Genomic DNA, 21,026 nt, shown 5'->3' with positions numbered 1-21,026 from the left:
CAATGACCTTCAAGCCAGCTAGAGCGTGAGATTCTGCTTTCTCCCTAGAGTTGGCGCTGAATCACACCAGCTAGCAGTGGACACAGCGGAAATATAACACATAATTAATACATCTAGGTACATTATGTACTCAAATAAAATAAATTGGTGCTATAAAATAATAAATCCGTCATTAACTGTAATGTCTAGACTCTAGAGTTCCTTTATAATGAGAGTTGAGACGATGACCCCAACAACAATTAAAATATGTAATGATTTGATAGCGCTGAAAATGGAAAACAAAACTCTTATGAGAAGTGAAACCATATACATATATTATATACAAATATTAAACGAATTTGATACATAATTTTATAATGTATTATATTATTTTATAATATAATTTATCATATATATAAAATGTAAAAAAATATTATTACAACTAGTTTCGTCACTAAGAAATAAGGCAAAGCTGTTAACTTGAATTTATTTGAAGCAAAGCGTTACTGGATTATGCAATAAGGTAGGCGATGTTTGGATCCCGTGTCTCAACTCTATATTCAATTATTATCTTAGCCTATGCTCGATTACACTAACCTCTAGCACTTGAAAGTGGAACTAAACGCTGGCGCACAGAGAAACAAAACACAGGAAAATTCGCTCAGTGTCCATACTTTATAATCCATATTCGCTGGTGAGACCCTCTAAAAACATTTATCACATCCAAGCATTATTTAAATGAATGTAGAAATTCTATGATTTTAATTTAATTTAATACAATATCAGGTCAACATTAAAATCTTCAAGTCTTTACCTCTCTCTTACGCGTCAGGGTATTTACTAATTCATTGAGGGAAGGGTTAATGTCGGAGAAGGGAAATGGGCTCAAATTGTTTCATTTCTTTCTATGACCTATAGTAACTATGGCAGAAAGGAACAGTTGAAAAAAGACAGATTATTTCAATTGTGTGAAGCTTTAGATTTCTATGCTAACGTCATCGATGCAGTTGCTGTGGTAACTGACAATGAGGATAATGGTAGTATGGCGACTTGCGGCTGCTTAGAAGAAGGAGGAAGATTTGAAAAAATGTGAAAAAGATTCAAACATGATGCATCGAGTTGGATGAATGATATGAATACCCTGTACGCCTAAATGAAAATTTGTTTAATGTCTACATTCCTTTTTTGTATTAACAAAATCGTGTTTTTATTTAATAATAATAATAATAATAATAATAATAATAATAATAATAATAATAATAATAATGCTTTCTATGCATTCATTTATCTCATTAAAGACATTATGACAACAGAAAGAAGTTATGAACACTCTGCATATAAAACTCTTTAATGTGGAAATTGTGTCCCGCGCCGCGGCGTCGCGGTCTAAGGCATCCTGCCTAGGACTCGCGTTACAGAATGCGCGCTGGTTCGAGTCCTCATGCGGGAAGAAATTTTCTCATGAAATTTCGGCCAGTGTATGGGACCGGTGCCCACCCAGCATCGTGATGCACTTGGGGAGCTACGATAGGTAGCGAAATCCGGTTGTGAATGCCAGCTATAACGGCTGGGGGGATCATTGTGCTAACCACACGATACCTCCATTCTGGTTGAATGATCGTCCACCTCTGCTTCGGCATGTGGGCGTGAGGCCAGCAGCCGGCTGGTGGTCTAAGCCCTTCACGGGCTGTAGCGCCACGGATTATTAATGTGGAAATTGTAGTTTTACATTAACAGATAATGTTTTCCTTTAATAATAACAATAGTGATATGTTATTAGATGTAAATGTATTATGTCCAACACATTTGCTTTCAATTTGAAAAACAGAATTAAAAAGTGATTTAATTTTCTTCAAGTTCCTTCAAGTACTCCAGTATAATAAATTCACATTTTTCACTTTGCGGAAAATTATCCAGGTTAGGAGTAATCAGTTTTTCGTTCTTCGTGTAAAATTTTGTTTTTTTTTTTGGACATAATATGATTTGGAACGATGCTCCTCATATTGTTGTTAACTAATGGTCTGTTCTTGGCAATAAAGCTACTTTTTTGCTCTCCAATATAGGAGAGTGAGGTATGAAAATGCATAACTGTTTCATGTACGCGCCATATTTTATGCTATGCCATTACACTACATGAAACGTCCAAACTGTTTGGAGGACCACACCTGCCGTTGGTTAGTGGGTCCATATGACCTAGCCGGGAGGATTTCTCAGACAACTCCACCCCCCATATCCCCTCTTCACCATTTAGGAGACTTTCCTCCATTTTTGAACTGCTGTGAGTTGGTCCCACACTCAATTCATCAAGCTTCAGTGAATACACCATTTTCCGTTTAAAGCTAGTTAGTCAGGGAGAAAGGGAAGTAGTGGCAACATCGTCTCAATTCTCCCACCTGAAAGTAGGTCAGACACGGTGATCTTCAGTTCGTGTTACGATTATTGTTGGATGGAGAGCTATACAAACATGGGACGAGCCGCTAAATCACGCCCCCCTTCTACGGTAGAAATAGCCTAACGAAAATTTCGCAAAAACTTATCTTATCCTTAAAGACAATGCTCAGCTGCCTGGCACGTCACATATTTTAAACACACTCGCGATCACTCGACGGAGTTCTTCTGACTGTATTGCTCGAACATTGATCGTCAATATGATCCAGATTATTTGCATAAAAAATTAGCTTTAACTTTACCCTAAAGATTTAAATCAGGGGATCTAGGAGGCCATAGACCAAAGTGCATTTTCGCTACTCCAATGATGATCAATCAGTTTTTCTAGTCATCATCTGTTTATACAACTGCTGCGAACTATCGATTGTCTTAAGTGCGACGCAATCGATATATAAATTAGTCACGGCCCATATATCGTTACGTCTTCTATCGATTATTTCAATATTCGAGCTGGCGCACCTTTAATACCTTTTTTTTTTTTCACTAATATTTTTTCCTCGCATAAAGCATCCTACTTTTTGTTATAAGAATCGAAAAAAGTGCGCCTTTTATGCGGGTAAATACGGTATAAATGAATTATTTCTTACTGCAACTCAAAACGAATTGACATCACTTCATCTGAAATAGTAGCAAATGTAGACGAAGTTGCCTCTACTTCCCTTGTCCCATCCAGTGATAATCGAAACACATTGTATTACACCATTTCAATCGTAAAGTATGTAAAACTGTTCACACAAAGAACAGTGTACTTCACAAATGGGCCATTCTCACGAAACACGTCACTTTTGGAAACCAAAAATGGCAACAACTGAAATTGTCAGGAGATTAATTTTTTGCTAGGCATTGGTTAAGGGTGTAAAAGATATGTCAGGTGTCTTTTATGGTCATGTCTAAATCTTCGTGTGCTACGAGAAATAACACAAATTCAATTTTCAGATTTCATGGTGTCCACAGGACTTCCACGATGTTTACTGTTTGAATCTGGGAATTATTCCTATGGATTGGTACAGGCAATATGATTTGGAACGAATATTGAAGATGAAATAAGTCACCAATTATGATTCAGATTAATATTAACTGATTTTTATTAGATATAATGCTTTTGAGCCTTATTACAAAATGTAGCCTAATAGGTAGGTTAATTGTGTTATTCAAGCAATAATGCGAGTAGTGATTTAGATGCTGATAAACAATAATACAATATTCAATAGAAATATTGTAATTCAAACATTACTGTTTTAAGTAACTAAAATATTATTTTTGTTTGCATTAACAGATAGTGCTTTATGAAATAAATATAATAATAATGATAATAAAAAAAAAGACATATATATCTATGCTACCATCTAGAGAACGCAAAAGAAATCATGTTATAGCCCTGATGGAATTATATTTAGTAATAGCTTGCAGCAGGACTTCCATCTAGAGGTCGTTACCAAATTTTCGAAAGTGGAGAGTCTGGTGGTTGTTCTCTTTTACATGTTCATAATATGGGAATGGCCAATCTGATATACACAGTGGGCCAAAAAAGGCACAAAATTAGAAATACTCTATTTTCGGAAATATGTAACATTAATTTATAATGAATACACTGTTGGAAAGAGTAGACATTAAAGATGAGCAGGACTTTTTATTATGTTTTTTTGAGGCTCAATTAAAATCTTATGGACGTCGATACACAATGATGCGGAAAATGTGGTTTTTGAAGACAATTTATTACTTCAAAATGCAGAAACTGAATGTTGGTGAAATTAATAATAATAATCAAAATTAAAAATGGTGCTCTATGTGACCGCCATTTGCCCGCACAACCATTTGTAGACGTCTTCTCCATTGTTCAATAGCACTGGATATCTGTCTTTGATCAAGCCGGTCCCAAGAAGACTTTCTTTTAAATGTTCAATATTACGAATTATTGTTTTGTAGTAAACTGCTTTTTGTAGTTGACTCCATACAAAATAGTCCATAGGATTAAGATCTCGTTTGAAACTCCAGCGGAAACGATTAGAGAATCTGAGAAATGCGATCTTTCACGCAATAATCTCTCAAAAGGGATATCATCTCCATATCTTGCTAATCAATCGTTGTACACTTGAAACAGACCATTCTCGCTGAGCGTAGTTACTTACAATTTGACGGGCAGATAAATTATCATATTGGTGCAAATGTTTAATGAAAATCTTGTCTTTGTTCGTTAAGCGACCCATTATTCACAAAATGAGAACTCAAAACAGTGATGGCACAACAAACAGCTTGGCCTGCTGAACTCGTAAGACCATAATGCTTAGTTCGGCATAAACGATTGATTTTGCACTGTCTTACAAAAAATAAAAAATAATATTTAATAAATGGTAAAAAATTAAATATTACAGTACTTCCCCGGTCTACAAGGACTGTGAAATTTGCCTGTGAAATAAACTTTCAAGTGAAAACTTTAGTTACTGGAATATAACAATTTAAACTTTGTACCATTTATTTTTTGGCCCTCCCTGTATATGTGATTATGGAAACAAACCAATTCCTCTACACAATTACAAACTTCCAATGACCCAACCTTGAACCTTAGAGAAATAAGAACTCAATTCACTGTAAAAAATATCACATTTGGATGATCTTTACGCCAGTGATATTGATGCTCCAGGGAATGCATATATTCCTGCTCTAAAATGTGGCTATTCCTTTCTATTCCGACAAACAGCTGTGTGTCAAACCATTCTCTTACAATGTGGCAGTAGTCCATACTTCTTGTTAATGTTAATGTTATGTTTTATTTAAAGACGCTCTCAACTGCAGAGGTTATATCAGCGTCGCCCGTGTGCCGGAATTTTGTCCCGAAGGAGTTCTTTTACATGCCAGTAAATCTACTGACATGAGCCTGTCGCATTTAAGCACACTTGGGCATAGAAGGCCAGCGCTATACCAACTCGCCAACCAGGTCGAACTCTATACTTCTTATTTTGTCACATATGATATATGTTTACTTTCATATCCTCCATAAGAAAATTAAGATTTTAGTTGTTATTGTAGCACCTCTCTAAGGATCACTTTCTTCTTTATGTCAGAAGGAAATGGATGCCCTCTTCGCAAAAATGTGAACTGCAGTGCACTGTGAAGATTGCTAGGCGTTTTTCTTCTCCATAGCACAAGGTAGTGTACAGCATAGACCTACTTTAATGTTTTTCTTTATATGTCATTAATACTTCTGCCATTTTTGTGCTAAAGGTTTAAGGTTAATAATTTTGGAATTTAATTTTCGAGTAATTACAGTAGGCCTACTTTTTTTATTAGCAGGGGATCTTTTCGCATCCCTTCTCAAATTTTGTAAGTACATTGTTGGGTATCTTCCGATATTCTCTCATCCATTCTCTCCGTTTTTTCCTTCGCTGTCTTAATTCTCTATTACTCATGGCCGAAACCGTCTTAATTTTCCCTTGCTTCTTCCTCTCAGCCCATCTCTTTCGCTCCGCTGCTAGGTAAGCAGCGTGCTTTTCAACATCGGCTCTCACTCTTTGCCGTCGTAAACGCTCTGCTTCTCTTTTCTTTGCACGTTGCACGTTCCGACTTTTGACATTTTTTGAATTGCCAGAGTTCGTACTGTTTAAAATGTTTGCCTTTAAGCTTTCTTTTCTTCGTCCTCTAGTTAGTCTACCAGCACTCGTCCTGTAATAGAAATACATGATACAGTCGATGTAGATCTTCGTAATTCTAGAGACAGTATTTTCCCACATATATAAAAACATCACTCAGTAGTAATCATGATGAAGTGTCAACTAAATAAAAACATGATGTCAACGGACATCGTTCTAAATACTTTCAAGCATATTAATTTTTTCGATCACATTCGAGAAGTACTGTAGACTATGATGTCATTACTTAACCAGCTGTTGGCAATTCCCCATTGCATAGTTGAGCTGGCACTTTATCCATGGTGTCCACTTAAAAAAATTAACACTTGCTGCTCGACACTGCTTTTGAATTTGACACACGAGTACAGATTGCTGTATGTCTGTTAATTCTCCCGAATGTTCTGGTAACGCCACATTGAAATTCTCCTTCAAAGTGGCAAATTCAATGCAAAAAATTATCCGTTTCATGGCCAAGCTTAAGGCCCGGTTGCAGAAACGCAAATCAAATCAGTCCCTGATTCCCAATCAGTTAATGTCTGATTTATTTGATTGTTCATTGCGTTGCACAAACGTGAATCTCCAATCAACTTGTCTCAATTTACTAATTGCTGATTTGAGAAAGAAATACATTTGATAACAGCGCTACTTAGCAACCACAACCAATTTGATGCTCTTTAAAAGTCGCGAAACGAATGCATCAAGTGAATGTTTAAGTCAGACGTGGGCATCAGTAGTACATGTCGATCGGAGTCGAATGCAAGGCCGTGATCTCCCTCCCTCCACACCCCTAGCTGGGGTACCTGTCCGACCGGTTGAAGTACTATACTGGCAGTCAGCGGTGGATTTCACTAAAAAAAATGTCGCTCTCTGAGGAAGCTCCTGAAGTAAAAAAGTCCAAAAATATTATTTCCACAAAGAATGGGAAAATGAATTCTTTTGTTGCGAAGAAGGGGAAAGCGTTAGGTGCTTATTATGCTACAAAATGTTACTAGCACGTTGAGCGACATTATGAAAAGATTCGTTTTAATGGAACATTTTTTTTATTTTATTTTTTATAATAATAGTAGTCCACACCTGTGGAGTAACGGTTAGCGTGTCTGGCCGCAAAACCCCAAGTGCAAGTGCACAAATATGGCTGGTTTAGATGTATATAAGCTTAAACAACTTTGCAAAGTAAAATATTCACATCTTCGGAGTTTTGTTATGAAAATTGCTTCTATGTTTGGCTCAACCTTTATTTGTGAACAGTTTTTTTCTCAGTTGGCCATTGTAAAATCCAAATCAAGATCACGCATTTCAGACGAAAATGTATTCTATCAGCTCACAATTGCAATGTCTGACATAACTCCCAATTTTGAAACTCTTGCTGATTTACGTGACGAAGAAGAATAAACGAATCCTTTCTTTTAAGGGCATGAGTCAATTGACGTAAATTGACAAAACCAACAAAGAACTACAGTAAGAAGATTAAAAAATAGCCTAATTGTTGTTTTTCTGTTTCTTAGTAATCTGCTTTATATTTTGTTAAGAATCTATTTTTCCTTAGCTTCTTAATTTTATTTTCAAAGGATGCAAATTAGTGACTGATGCCTTTTCAAAACAAATAGGTTCAGATTATGGCATTACTTTTTAACTGTTGTGGAACTGTACGTTTTATATCATTTTATAAGATTTTTACAGTAATTGTTTAAATTAGAAATACAGTTATGTTTCAGCTTTTTGTAAAATAGTTTGTACTTGTTTTGGAAAATTTGTTTTCTTTCATTGTCATTATTCATAAAAATAACATTTGCAGAAAACTGTATCTTCTTGTCCTGCGTAATTACTTAACGTTCCGTGTTTCAATACTTCACGCGATCCACCGCTGAGTATTACGTTAACAGGTGATGCGTGTTGCAGCAATCAGAGTAGTACGGCGCATCTCTTTAAATGCCCACGTCTGGTTTAAGTGAATGTTTTGCTGTTTTGTTGCTTTTTGTAGAAAGGAAACAGGCGTATTCTATTTGTATATAGACTACAATATAGTGAGACAAAAATGAAGGAAACAAACAAAAAACGTGAGGGGCCTTCTGTTGTGGGATTTGCTAGGGGAGTCGATAAGAAATTGGAATACGCATAGCCTCCATAACTTAAAATAATTCCATTTACCATCTCTCTGTGTACAAATGGAGCTCGTAACCTACTCATTAAAAATATTGTGTTGGCATGTGTAGAACCCTGCCAACGGGCTACAACATTCCAGAATTTCAATGATGGTGTAGACTACATATTGCCTGTATATTCACAGAAAAGAAACTTTTCTATTTCGATAAAGTTCGGCATCATTTCAACCAGGTGATTGGATGGGGATGTGAGAAGTCTACACAACCAATATTAGGCTACTCTTGGAAATCCTGACATGGCTGAAAATTCTCTCAGGATTTCAAATCGTTCTCTGTTTGGAGGATTTATGAGACCCTGCCATAACAAAGCAATTCCATACGTAACATTCCTAACTACTCGGCAAATAGTTGATTTGTGGACCGTAACAAGATAACCCAAGATCGCCTGAAAAATTCCAACAGCATAAAATCTCAGCGTTATTAGAATTTGGTTCATAGGAGAAAGTGGAAGGTTTCGATTTGTCTGTCTCCATATATTTGTTTCAATTTTTGAAAGTAACAAAACACACGAATCCTTACTTAACCTAAATCTTTGCTCAAATTTTCTGTCATTATACATAAAAACAATTCATGTCTATCACAGAAACGCCTTCTTCTTAATAATATTTTTTTCATTCTAAAATTTCTTCATCAGAAGAATCCATTATGTCGAAAACAATATTGTTACGCTATAACTATTTACTATATAATTACAGTAACTGCATTACAAACAGAACAACATAAATAGCCTTCTTGATCGATGATCAGTGACTTGACCAGCAAAAATCTGTTGATCAAATCTGATGGAAGACTGATCTCCGATCAAACACTGATTGTTTTTTCTGCAACAGAAATAGAACTGATGGCCAATCAAACCCTCCTTGAGTGCCAATCATATATTGATCGGTGTTTCTGCAACCGGGCCTAAAACTCGCGGACAAACACTACACCACTACACTACACACTTTTATGAAACGATTGTATGAGATGTTTACCTTCTTCAACATACTTTCAATCCAATGTATTTATTTGTAATCGGATTTATAATCTGAGGGGTTTATATTCACTGATATTGATTTTTGTAGCGCTGGAAATCCACGGTGTCCAGAGGTTTGGGTGTTCCTAGCTATGCATGGCAGGAAGGAAATGTAATATCGATCTATGTTTACAGTGGATAATGTTTCTAGTTACATGACATTACAGAAATCTACGCAAGGGACAGAAATGTGATGCGTTTCGTGAGAATGACACATATATGGAAGATAGTATTGTAATACAATAGAAATTCACAATTTAATTCAAGCACTAAAACTAAGGACGAAGGGAACAATATCAAATTACATATCACTCACCTCTCAGGAAATATTCCATTCTCCTCTGCCGTTTCTTCCAGTTTCAGCTCCTCCTTCACTGAGGTCACGTCACAAAATTCTTCCTGAAACAGAGAAGAAAATAAAACTGAAAGATTTTACAACATCAGTTCAATAACTAGGTCATTGAATGTCCGCTATGGAGAACTGAATATGAATTCCGCTGAATTCACGTAGGCCCAATTGTATAAAACTCCCTGACTACAGATCAACTTTGATCGAAGATCGAAAAGTGAACCGAGTTCAGACACTTCTTCTATTGAATAAAACATTTCTGCGATCAAATTACCTTGGTTCAAATGCAATCTAAGTTCACGTGAAAAGGATTTGGCAACATCACATAAACAAGTGATGCCAAGTGATGTTCAATGTTGCCAATCTAGCGACTTTAACTCTTTTTCAACAATAATTTCTTGTAACTTTTATATTGCTTAAATAGGGATTTAGTGACCTTTTAGCACCCCATAGTGGCAAAATTTAATCTTTCTTTGTTGATAATGAGAAATCTAGCGAATTTACAACTACTTTCTGGCGACTTTCCGCATTACACTCTGTTGGAGACACAGGTTTTTTTGTGCAATGTAAATAATGGCGGACAATAAGAAGGTTGACTGTTCTCCGAGTTGTTATCATGTTATGGTGTTTGATACTGCTAAACATAATAAAGCTTTATAAAACGACAATTTTCGTTTAGTAATACAGTTAATTGAAAATTTATGAATGTACCTATCATATTCATTAATAATTAATGCTTGTTATAAACATAATATAATTATAGGTTATGTTATTTGCTACTGCTAAACACGATAGAGCCTCATAAAATATAAGAATGTTTGTGTGTTAAGGCAAGAAATTGAAAGAGATATATATAAATGTACCTAACATATCTATTAATATTAATAATAATGGATATTTAATTTGCACAATCTGTCACTCGTATATTTCAAACAGAAGAGAAATAACAGAACTTGGATCATCTAACTTAATCGAAGAAATTTCTTCAGTCAAAGTTGACTTTAGTTTGAGACAAATTAATCTCAGATTAGACTTTATACAACACAAAATTCCAAGTTCAGCTAGAAAGAGGATCAATTTAACCTCTGATCTGAGATTAAATAGTTTATACAATCGGGCCGTAGAATTTTTATTAAAAGAACATGATCAGGCCTCATTTTCATATCTCTATTTCTTCTTTATATATTGTATATAGTGATTATTATACTATATTCACTCCCACGTTTTTCGCAATTTTTTGGGGGGAAAAAATCCGTTCCGAAGTAGGAGTAATAAAAAGGACATGACATTATTAAGAACAACATTTAATTCAAACAAGTATATGGCTATTCCATAAGAAATCGATCAGTAAAAAACCTCGCATTTTTTTATACTCAAATTTTTTCCCTACTTATACAAGGTGCTGAGGGGAGTGTATTTTCAAAAATATAATATAGAAAGTCAAACGGTTTTCGTATTATTGAACGACAAATTTAGCGTATTTTGGAAAAACAAGCCTCTTTCAGCGCTCAGAACTCTGGAACCATTTACTGCAGAACATTGAGCGAGATCTCATTTTAAAGCTGACATTTGGTAGGCTGTGTTAAGAAGTAATCCTTATTTTTATTGTACACAGAGAGACAGATAATCTGATTTTACGTGCTTTTAGGCTTTTTGGCCATTTGTAAAAATGTAAAAATATTGAGAAAAAACCTTGCATTATTAAGAGGGATTCGGCATTGTTTGCTTAGTGGCACGGCAATAAGTTTCGAGGGTATTAAATAGATTATTTTCACACGCCTAGACTTGAACAGCGCAGTACCGCACGCACTGGCCGAGAGCTGAAGATAAGCGAGCGTTGGGCGTCATTTTACTCCTGTGTTTATGAAAACTTGTGATAAAGGTAGCCCAGCTATGCGCTACTAGACGAAACATCACGTTTTTGTCTCCTGGCCTTGTTTGTCTCCTGTCTCACAGTCAGCTGGTTAGTTCATGCGCGTACTATTTATTTTCTTTATTTGATATTTTCAATACTTTCTTATCAACATACCATCAGTAAAAAATATGTGTTTATTTGTACTTTCAATGCGGAATCTAACTATATATTTTTTAAATATTTTTTCCTAGGCAAAGGCGTCTTAATGAGGAAAAATCTAAATTTCTCCATTTCCATAAAAAGTAAAAAAAATCTGATTACATGTTAATATAAACTTTAATTTCTCAGCATCAAAATAAACCATGATTTTGATCATTGGGTGAAAGGGTTTCGGAGCCACAACAGTTTAAAATTGGTAATTTTATGAAAATACGATAAATTTAAATATTTTTAATTTAAACACTATGAAGTTCCGATGCCTCAAACTTTGCACAAAGCATTGTATCACAGTTCTCTATGTACAAAAAAAGTTTCATTGTATTTATAAATTGTAAGGTCAATTTTCTCTATATTTCGGTCGATTTGAGATGGAATAGCTCATACACACTACACTGGCATGACTAAGAATGAGTGAAAACCCAAAGCAAGTGGGGAAAAATCGCCATGTTTCTGAAACGAATAAGAAATCATCAGTGTTAAGTTGTACGTAATTTTGCGTATTTCTAAACACATTTTACAATTGCCAGTACATCTTACCCTCAGAGGCCGCCATATATAATTTTCCGAAGGAAGACAATTCTAAAAGGGGTCAACTTTCCTGCTGATATACATGTGGTAACTCAGGGAAAAGGATGGATGAATTGCGAGTTAATGTTGCATGGGGTTGAAAAGACACCTGGTGCATTGCTTCGCAAAACATCCCTCCTGTACTGGACTGACCAGTTAAAATGGAAATAAAAAGAAAATTTAAATAGGAGTTTAAACATTTGGGTGCGAAAATTACGCGAGTAAATACGGTATATAAAAGTAAACAGCTAGACAATTTCCAGGTGCTCGGTAGTCCAGAAAAAAACTACATCTGGGGCCAATTTGAATTATGTAACTATGTAACTGCTAAAAATTCCATTCTCATAATAGCATAGTATAACATTTATGCTAATCTTTTGAACATTATCGCCATCAGTAATGACATACAAAATAAACAAATTTAATTAGTTGACTTTTTACAGACTTCGGTGACAAAAAAAAATAAACAAAGACATGTGTACTCACTTGGAGCAAATTAGGCAGAAGCTACACCTGATCATTTTTTAATGTTGTATCATACGAAATGGGATTTAATGTTATGAATGTACTTAAAAATAAATTCACATCTTTTTCACTACAAATCACTTGCTAATCTATACTAATAATAAATCTGTAGCCGAAATTTTTCTGGTAATTTTCGATTTTCCAAAAATAATTGGTCCTAACATATATAATTAACCACCCTGAAACCGAAAATCGCTTTTTTGAAATTTTTGTTTGTATGTCTGTCTGTCTGTGTGTTTGTTACCTTTTCACGCGATAATGGCTGAACGGATTTCGATGAAAATTGGAATATAAATTAAGTTCGTCGTAACTTAGATTATAGGCTATATGGCATTCAAAATACATTATTTAAAAGGGGGGTTATAAGGGGGCCTGAATTAAATAAATAGAAATATCTCGCTTATTATTGATTTTTATGAAAAATATTACATAATAAAAATTGCTTTAAAAATCATTTCCGATAAGTTTTATTCTTTGAAAAATTTTGATAGGACTGATATTTAATGAGATACATGAGTTTTAAAATTAAAATAACTGCCATCTAAGGCCGTGTAATGAATTAAAAAACAAATGACTTCGTCTATAAGGGGCCTTGGACAGCAACAATCGAAAGCTATGAAAGATAGCCTACAGATAATGTTTCTGCGTTTCTATGAAGTAATATCAGAAGCTTAATTAATCGATTTGTATAATTAATTATTAATTCACCATTGGAAAGTGTAGTTTCTCTAGATGGACATAATGCTATAATGTTATTACAGTAACTCCTGAGTGAATCGAGGACAGGTAAGATTAAAATAGATTCTTATGCACAGAAAACTTGATAGGCTATTCTGTATATTCGTTTCCTGTATTTCCTAAACTAATTTTTATGACCAAATGAGTGTCTCTGGATCAAAATGATCGCATTTAATTTTTTTAATTAAATTTAAATTAAGTAACATATTAAACGATTTATCCTTCTATCAAACACGAATGTTCCCTGGATCAAATGTCCTATTTTAATTATATAATTACTTTATATTTATTTCTAACGGGTGCAGCGGAGCGCACGGGTACGGCTAGTGATTAATATAAATGTCCCAAGAATTGAAGATCTTCAACCAACACCATAAACAGATTACTGATATTTTCTGACAAAGGGATACAGACACATTTAGACAATTAAAGTCGTAACCACCTGACTGCATTGAGATTTATCCAGATTATATTGTAGCAGTAAGGAAGCAAATTTGAAAATTATTTTCTATGTGCCATCTAAATTTTTGGTCAATTTGTCCAACATTGTTTATATACATGAAACGTAAATTTTAATCACTTTATTTCGTTGGTTCGGTCTTTCGTTTCCCATAGCATATGAATGAAACAAACTTATGTTGCCGGAATGAACACAGGACTCGCGGAAACGAGAAGGAGCACAACTCCAATAATTCAGAGAGTTGTGATAGTGAGATATGCTTCTGTTTCCTAAAATTAAGATCATACGATGTCAATGTGTTCACTGAGAGAAAACTGAAAATTTTACAATATATTTCTGCAAGGAATAAGTTCCTGGAATCCTGCTGCTTCAAATTTATTAATACTTAAGAAATTGCTAGGCGTAACACTTTACGTTCAGAGCAGTAATATGGATCTTTGTCAATGTCAAATATGGACTATGTTTTCTCATATGGCTTATTCTTTAATTTAAATCCAGATCGAAGATTGTCACAAATATCTGAAAATCATACTGAAGAAGGAGATACATTATTGCTGCATAGAATATTAAGTTTGCATTGGGCACATTACATGCGTTAAGAAGTTAAGAACAGTGGATCAAAGATTGACATACACAGACAATAGCTAAGTAATTACTGCAAAACTGAAGGAAGATTTAATGCTTCAGAAAATTACAAAATCAAAATAAGACAACATACAAGAGAAAACATTAAGTTACGATTTTATGTCAAAGTGTTCTCCAGGTATAGTGGTAACGTCATTAAACCCATAGATTACAGGAAAGAGAATATCAGTCACCACACTTCATTACCTCCACTCACCTTAGGTTCACATTTCACAGTACATAAATCAGGTGAAATCTGATTTTCCTCAACTTTCAACTCGGATGTGACATCATGGGTGTGGTCCACATGGTCTGAATTTATCCAAATGAAATGCTGATGTAACAGATTGCCATCCTATAGAACACAAACACATCGCACATGAGTAATACAAGAGAGATAAAAATCATAGAATATCGTTTTATTTCAGTGATGGAAGGAAAACATGAAGACGAGAGCACTACAGGAAAAAATGGATGCACGCCATTTTTAAGAATGGGTGAAGGATTATGTTATTTCCGGAACATGCACGCCATTTTTAAGAATGGGTGAAGGATTATGTTATTTCCGGAACATGCACGCCATTTTTAAGAATGGGTGAAGGATTATGTTATTTCCGGAACATGCACGCCATTTTTAAGAATGGGTGAAGGATTATGTTATTTCCGGAACATGCAAGCCATTTTTAAGAATGGGAAACATGCACGCCATTTTTAAGAATGGGTGAAGGATTAGTTATTTCCAGAACATGGCCGCCGTCTTTAAGTCCATTATCTTGGACCAAGATCACGTATTTTTAATAAAAAATTGCGTAATAACTTATATAAAAGAAGACAAAATCGAATCAGAAATTCATTCCTGTAATAAGATTTTACATATATGTTGTGATTCAAAACTAATTAGCAAAGAAATTTGAAATTACAGTTTTGTTTCAGGTACGAAAGTGGCATGTAGGAAAGTGGAGAGGATTTAGGTGTTGCTGATATCTCAGGAATGCAGCACATTTGAACCAACATCCAGAAAACCATCAATTTCACACAGCACAGATGTATGATCCAGTCATCCACTATACTGTGGATTCTTCATACCAATAGATGGCAATGATACAAGATCCAGGGACGTAGTGTGCTACACAAGTCTTTTGGGCACATGAATCTGAGATCTGCCAGTGTGAAAATACTTTAGATATAGCTATTGAAGCGAACGTAGTAAGTTCAGTCTGTTTGTGGATAATACCATCGAAAGGTGTTCACTGCCATACACAAAGCTCATCTTAAGGTACGATCACACGTCGCTACTTTTGCTGCGCAACTTCTGTACTGCAGCTGCAAAAGTTGCGTGTCGTGTTCACACGTAAGCCAAAAGTAGCGCGCTGCACGTTACTTTTCGTGCTGCGCAACCCGAGTGCAGCAAAAGTGGCAACTGGAGGTTGTGAGTCTGTTCACACACAAGGCGCTACTTTTGCAGCCGCAGTCATGCTGCAGGTTTCCATCTCCGTGTTGACTTCTCAATATACATTTTGTGGTTATGTTCGCATTATTAAGAAACTCATGCGAAAGCTTCCTTATCTATTATTTGCTTTTCTATCCTAACTAGTATTCAGAAATTGGCATTGTTTTTACTATAAAGCTTTTAAAAACGCCTATATACTTAAATGGTAACCAACAGCATATTCACGTAATCTATGATGGCAACCCTTCTGTTCGAAAGTACGCTACGCAAAATTAAAAAAGTGAATTATATCGTCAGCAAATATGCTCAGACTGTGTTCTGCATTTAATAACTGTTACAAATAAATAAACACTGGTTGCAACCGCAGCAAAAGTTTCAACAAAACCGATTTCAAAAATGCTGCAGCTGCAACCCTGAGAATCCTGTTCACACGTCGCTACTTCTAAGTTGCGCGCAGCATGGAAAAGTAGCGGGCAGCAGGTTCGGCAGCCGCTACTTTTCGGGTTGCACCGTTGTTCACACGTCGCAGTACGAGAGTTGCGCAGTTTTTTGTACTGAAGCGCTGCAAAAGTAGCAACGTGTGACCGTACCTTTAGCTACAAATTAGCAAACTAGATCAACCTCTGGCTCACCATATGTATTGGAGAACTGTACATGTAGTTATTTACTTATAGTGACCTGCTTTCTAGGATTATGCAATCTTTTTTAAAGGTGCTGTATCATCTCAGATGGTTATCTACTATCTGGGGAAAATTAAGGTTATAACATCAGCGAAATGAGTACAGAGTCCACAGCACTGCTCGAGGGGAGCCATTCCATTAATGTTAACAGCAATATTAAGGACAGTTATCTCAGAATGTACTAGGTATAGAAGTAAGATTTTTTACAGGACATTTATGCATTCCTTTTGAGTCCACAGATTCATTTTGATGATAAAATATCTAAGTGAGAAAAATATATGAATTTTTTATAAACCTGTCAAAGTAAAAAAAAAAAATAAACTGACATTTGTTTTTAAATAAATTGTTACAGCAAACTCAAGGAAAGGAATTCCACATCATCATAGTGTTATCTGAAATGTACGGTAAAATGTTCATCCAGACAGACCTAGTAGTTTCTGAGAAAACGGGTCACTTCTGGTGAAAAATGTAGTTTTAAGAAAAAAATTTCCATTAAAAACTCGCCTATTACAAAAAAAAAATTATTTTAAAACCCTCCTGGTTGGTATTCCTTATCTTTATTTTCTTTTTACTTGGTTATTTAACAACGCTGTATCAACTACGAGGTTATTTAGCGTCGATGGGATTGATGATAGCGAGATGGTATTTGACGAGATGAGGCCGAGGATTCGCCATAGATTACCTGATATTTGCCTTACGGTTGGGAAAATCTCGGAAAACCCAACCAGGTAATCAGCCCAAGCGGGGATCGAACCTGCGCCCGAGAGCAACTCCAGATCGGCAGGCAAGATCCTTAGCTGACTGAACTACGCCGGTGGCTTTCTTATCTTGTTCTGTATCTTAATCACCCAATGTTGCCCTCTTTCTCTTTTATCTTGCCTCTTTGGTTGTGTTTGTGTACTGCTATCTCATTTGCAATGTGTCCAAGTTCGCCATGTTTTTCCAGGTATTATATCCTATTTGACTCTAGATCCTTCAACACCTGCATTCTTGCAGTGTAACCATCATTAAATATGAAAACAACATCCAGTACACCAAATTCTAAAGCTGACATGCCAACAAACACATTTTTGGGACTCTGTACCAAACAACATTATTGAACGATTCATTAGCATTTGGAGTTCTTCCTCTCAAACATTTTTTTACTAAATCAGAATGGGCAAGATCTTGAAACACAGGATTTATGAAGCATTAATATGACTACAAAACAAGTCAAACCACAGCCTTCTAAGGCCCAATTGTATAAAACTCCCTTACTAAAGATCAATTCTGATCGAAGATCGGAAAGTGAACCGAGTTCAGACACTTCTTCTATTGTATAAAACTTTTCTGCGATCAAATTACCTTGGTTCAAATGCAATCTAAGTTCACATGAAAAGGAATTGGCAACATCGCATAAACAAGTGAAGTATGTGATGAGCAGGCCATGTTGTACAGGTTTGTTCAGTGTAGCCAATTTAGCGACTTTAACTCTTTTTCGACAATTTATTTTAACTTTTATATTGCTTAAATAGGGACTTAGCGACCTTTTTAGCACCTCATAGTGAGAAAATGTAATCTTTATTTGTTGGTAATAAGAAATCTAGCGACTTTTCAACTACTTTTTGGCGACTTTCCGCACACTCTGTTGGAGACACTGGTTTGTTTTGTTCGTTGTAAATAATGGCGGACAATAAGAAGAAGATTGACCGATCTCCAAATTGTTATCATGTTATGGTGTTTGATACTGCTAAACATAATAAAGCTTTATAAAACGACAATTTTCGTTTAGTAATACAGTTAATTGAAAACTTATGAATGCAGCTATCATATCCATGAATAATTAATGGTTGTTATAAACATAATATAATTATAAGTTATGTTATTTGATACTGCTGAACATGATAATGCCTTATAAAATATAAGAATGTTTGTATATTAAGGCAAGAAATTGAAAAAAAAAAAAAACAAAAAAAAAAAAACAAATGTATCTACCATATATATTAATAATAAAGGTTATTCTTTTTGCACAATCTGCCACTCGTATACTTCAAACAGAAAAGAAATAACTGAACTTGGATCAACTAACTTAATCGGAGAAATTTCTTCAGTCAAAGTTGACTTTAGTTTAAGACAAATTAATCTCAGATTAGACTTTATACAACAGAAAATTCCAAGTTCAGCTAGAACGAGGATCAATTTAACCTCTGATCTGAGATTAAATGATTTATACAATCGGCCCTAAGACAATTAGTTCCTGAAATAATAATTTCTTTGTGAGAAGTGGCAACTTTTTTTCTCTAAAACATAAATACACCAATATTTATTAAAAATACATTTAAAATAGTATATATTCGAAAAATAAACCGAATGTCCAATTAAGCGGAATGAACCATACTTTAATAAAATGTAAAAAAAAAAAAAAAAAAAAAAAAAAAATTATAAAAATATTAATTTTCTTCATTTTGGGTTTTGATGACTCCCCATATTGGGTGTGAAAACCCAGGAAAAAATCTCAACCAAGTAAATCGTCCCAATCAGGATTTGTACCCCGGCCCACTCGTTTCACGCTCAGACAACCTAACGATAAAGAGTACGAAAATGGTTGGCGTTGTTTTCTTTACTCTTCTTAATCATGCTAAATGTAAATTGGGAAATTAATAACTTATGGATATTGACATAAATGTCGAGTATATAAAATAGACAGTAACAGCTTTGAATTTACCTGTAATAAAAGCTTCTTCTCTTCTGTATGGACATTATCACCTGCTTCTATAGCCAATGGGTCAAAGTCAGGTTCCGTCTTGATCGCGTCCATCTCAACTGAAAGAAGAAAGTGACATTATTTTGTAGAAGGTAAGTGACTGAGGAATATCATAATGGAAACAAGTGCACAATATCGGAGTGACGAACATTTCAAATACCGCTACTCATGACGTCATCGTATTTCCTCGAAAATAAAAACGAACTTACACTCCTGTTCTCTTCTTGTCTCTTTCTCCTTCTCTTCTATCTGTCACATCGTATCATCTATTTTATATCTTACATCAGTCACGATGTCACTTATTTCATACCTACATTAACCCACATTAAACCGACTCAATAGATATTGTATTTTAAAATTACTTACTTTACCTAAGCGGGATTCGATGCTCGAACCTCCACTCGACACACTAATAGCTTAACCACTATGCTACAGAGTCAAGTTGTGAAAACAGTCTCTAAATCTCCAACATAAATACGCCGTCATTAATAGAAACCCCACACGAAAGGCATCAACAACGATGTTAATTCAGAGTATTGAAAACAGGGTTCAAGCAGACGTTCTCTTAACACGACATAGTTAACAAGCATTGAGTAAAGTTAACAGTAAACAGTGAACTGTCAGTGCAATGTACCTATTTCAATTTTACGAACGATATCCGTATAGGTTAATGTTAATAGGCTTGTGTTTTATTACTTCAAAACATCACACTGATAATTCTAAAGTACGAATGAAGACGCGAATAAGATATAAGATGAGCACTAAAATGACATATTATCTATATATCTGTGTGTCATTGCTTCCTCTACCTGCAAAGATGATATTCATTGCATTTATGACAAAGCCGGGAGCTTATAGCAGTGGCAAGGGTTACCTGACATAAAGTCCAGGATTATAATGTCCACGTTGAAAATGTCCATATTAAATCATCCAGAGTAGTATAATGTCCAGAGTCATAATGTCCATAGCTCTATAATGTACACTAAGTCCATTGTTCATGCTAGTTATAGTAACCTATGTAAAAATTTTCAAATCAGAACTGAATTTTGGTAATTTCATAGAAGACGGGCACTTGGTTGAATATAGTAAGTATTACCAACTTCTTTATTTCAGAGTTAAATGTTAGTGATCTTTTAGTCACTTTTACATGTTAGTTCTAGGTTTTTGTACTAGGTGTTGCCGTGATTTTCTTTTAATTTTATTGGTTATAGTTGTCATTTGTTCTAGAATTTTCGTTAATTTTGAATGGATAATGACGTTATCAGTTATTCTTGGTTGTTTGACGTGAGTGGTGTTATGTTGTGTCTGATGGCTAAAGCTATTGAAAGTTTCTCATTTTATGAGTTTTGTGATTTTCTTTCGATTTGATTGGTTATAGTTATCATTTATTATAGAATTTTCATTAATTTTTCATGGATAATGACGTTGTCCTGTTGTTCTTGGTTGTTTGACGTGAGTGATGTTACATTGTAGATTTGTCTGCATTTGTAGAATGCGCATCATCATGCTTACGAAAAGCCACTTTTCAGTGCCAATAATTTATTTTGTGTGCACAAGGTTGGAATTTTGAAGTAAGAGGGAAAGGA

General features: G+C 34.9%; 1 protein-coding gene across 9 annotated transcripts in view; it reads right to left on the bottom strand.

Moving 5' to 3' along the window:
* Window positions 1-21,026, bottom strand: part of LOC138691845 (zinc finger protein ZFP2-like) — a 37,426-nt gene that overhangs the window by 4,786 nt on the left and 11,614 nt on the right. For 5 of the 9 annotated variants that reach the window (XM_069814367.1, XM_069814370.1, XM_069814369.1 and 2 more), the window contains 3 exons: window positions 19,402-19,499; window positions 14,785-14,922; window positions 9,547-9,629 (listed from right to left, as the gene is read on the bottom strand). In XM_069814367.1, the coding sequence (XP_069670468.1) occupies window positions 9,547-9,629; window positions 14,785-14,922; window positions 19,402-19,499 (319 nt within the window). Of the gene's footprint in view, window positions 1-3,488; window positions 6,088-9,546; window positions 9,630-14,784; window positions 14,923-19,401; window positions 19,500-19,649; window positions 19,751-19,806; window positions 19,904-21,026 lie in introns of those variants that run through there. The other 4 variants (XM_069814375.1, XM_069814373.1, XM_069814372.1 and 1 more) reach the window with 4 other exon arrangements.

The sequence above is a fragment of the Periplaneta americana genome, chromosome 16 (assembly GCF_040183065.1).
Source record: "Periplaneta americana isolate PAMFEO1 chromosome 16, P.americana_PAMFEO1_priV1, whole genome shotgun sequence".
In the NCBI taxonomy this organism is placed as follows: Eukaryota; Metazoa; Arthropoda; class Insecta; order Blattodea; family Blattidae; genus Periplaneta; species Periplaneta americana.
This window is presented reverse-complemented; position numbering and strand designations above follow the sequence as displayed.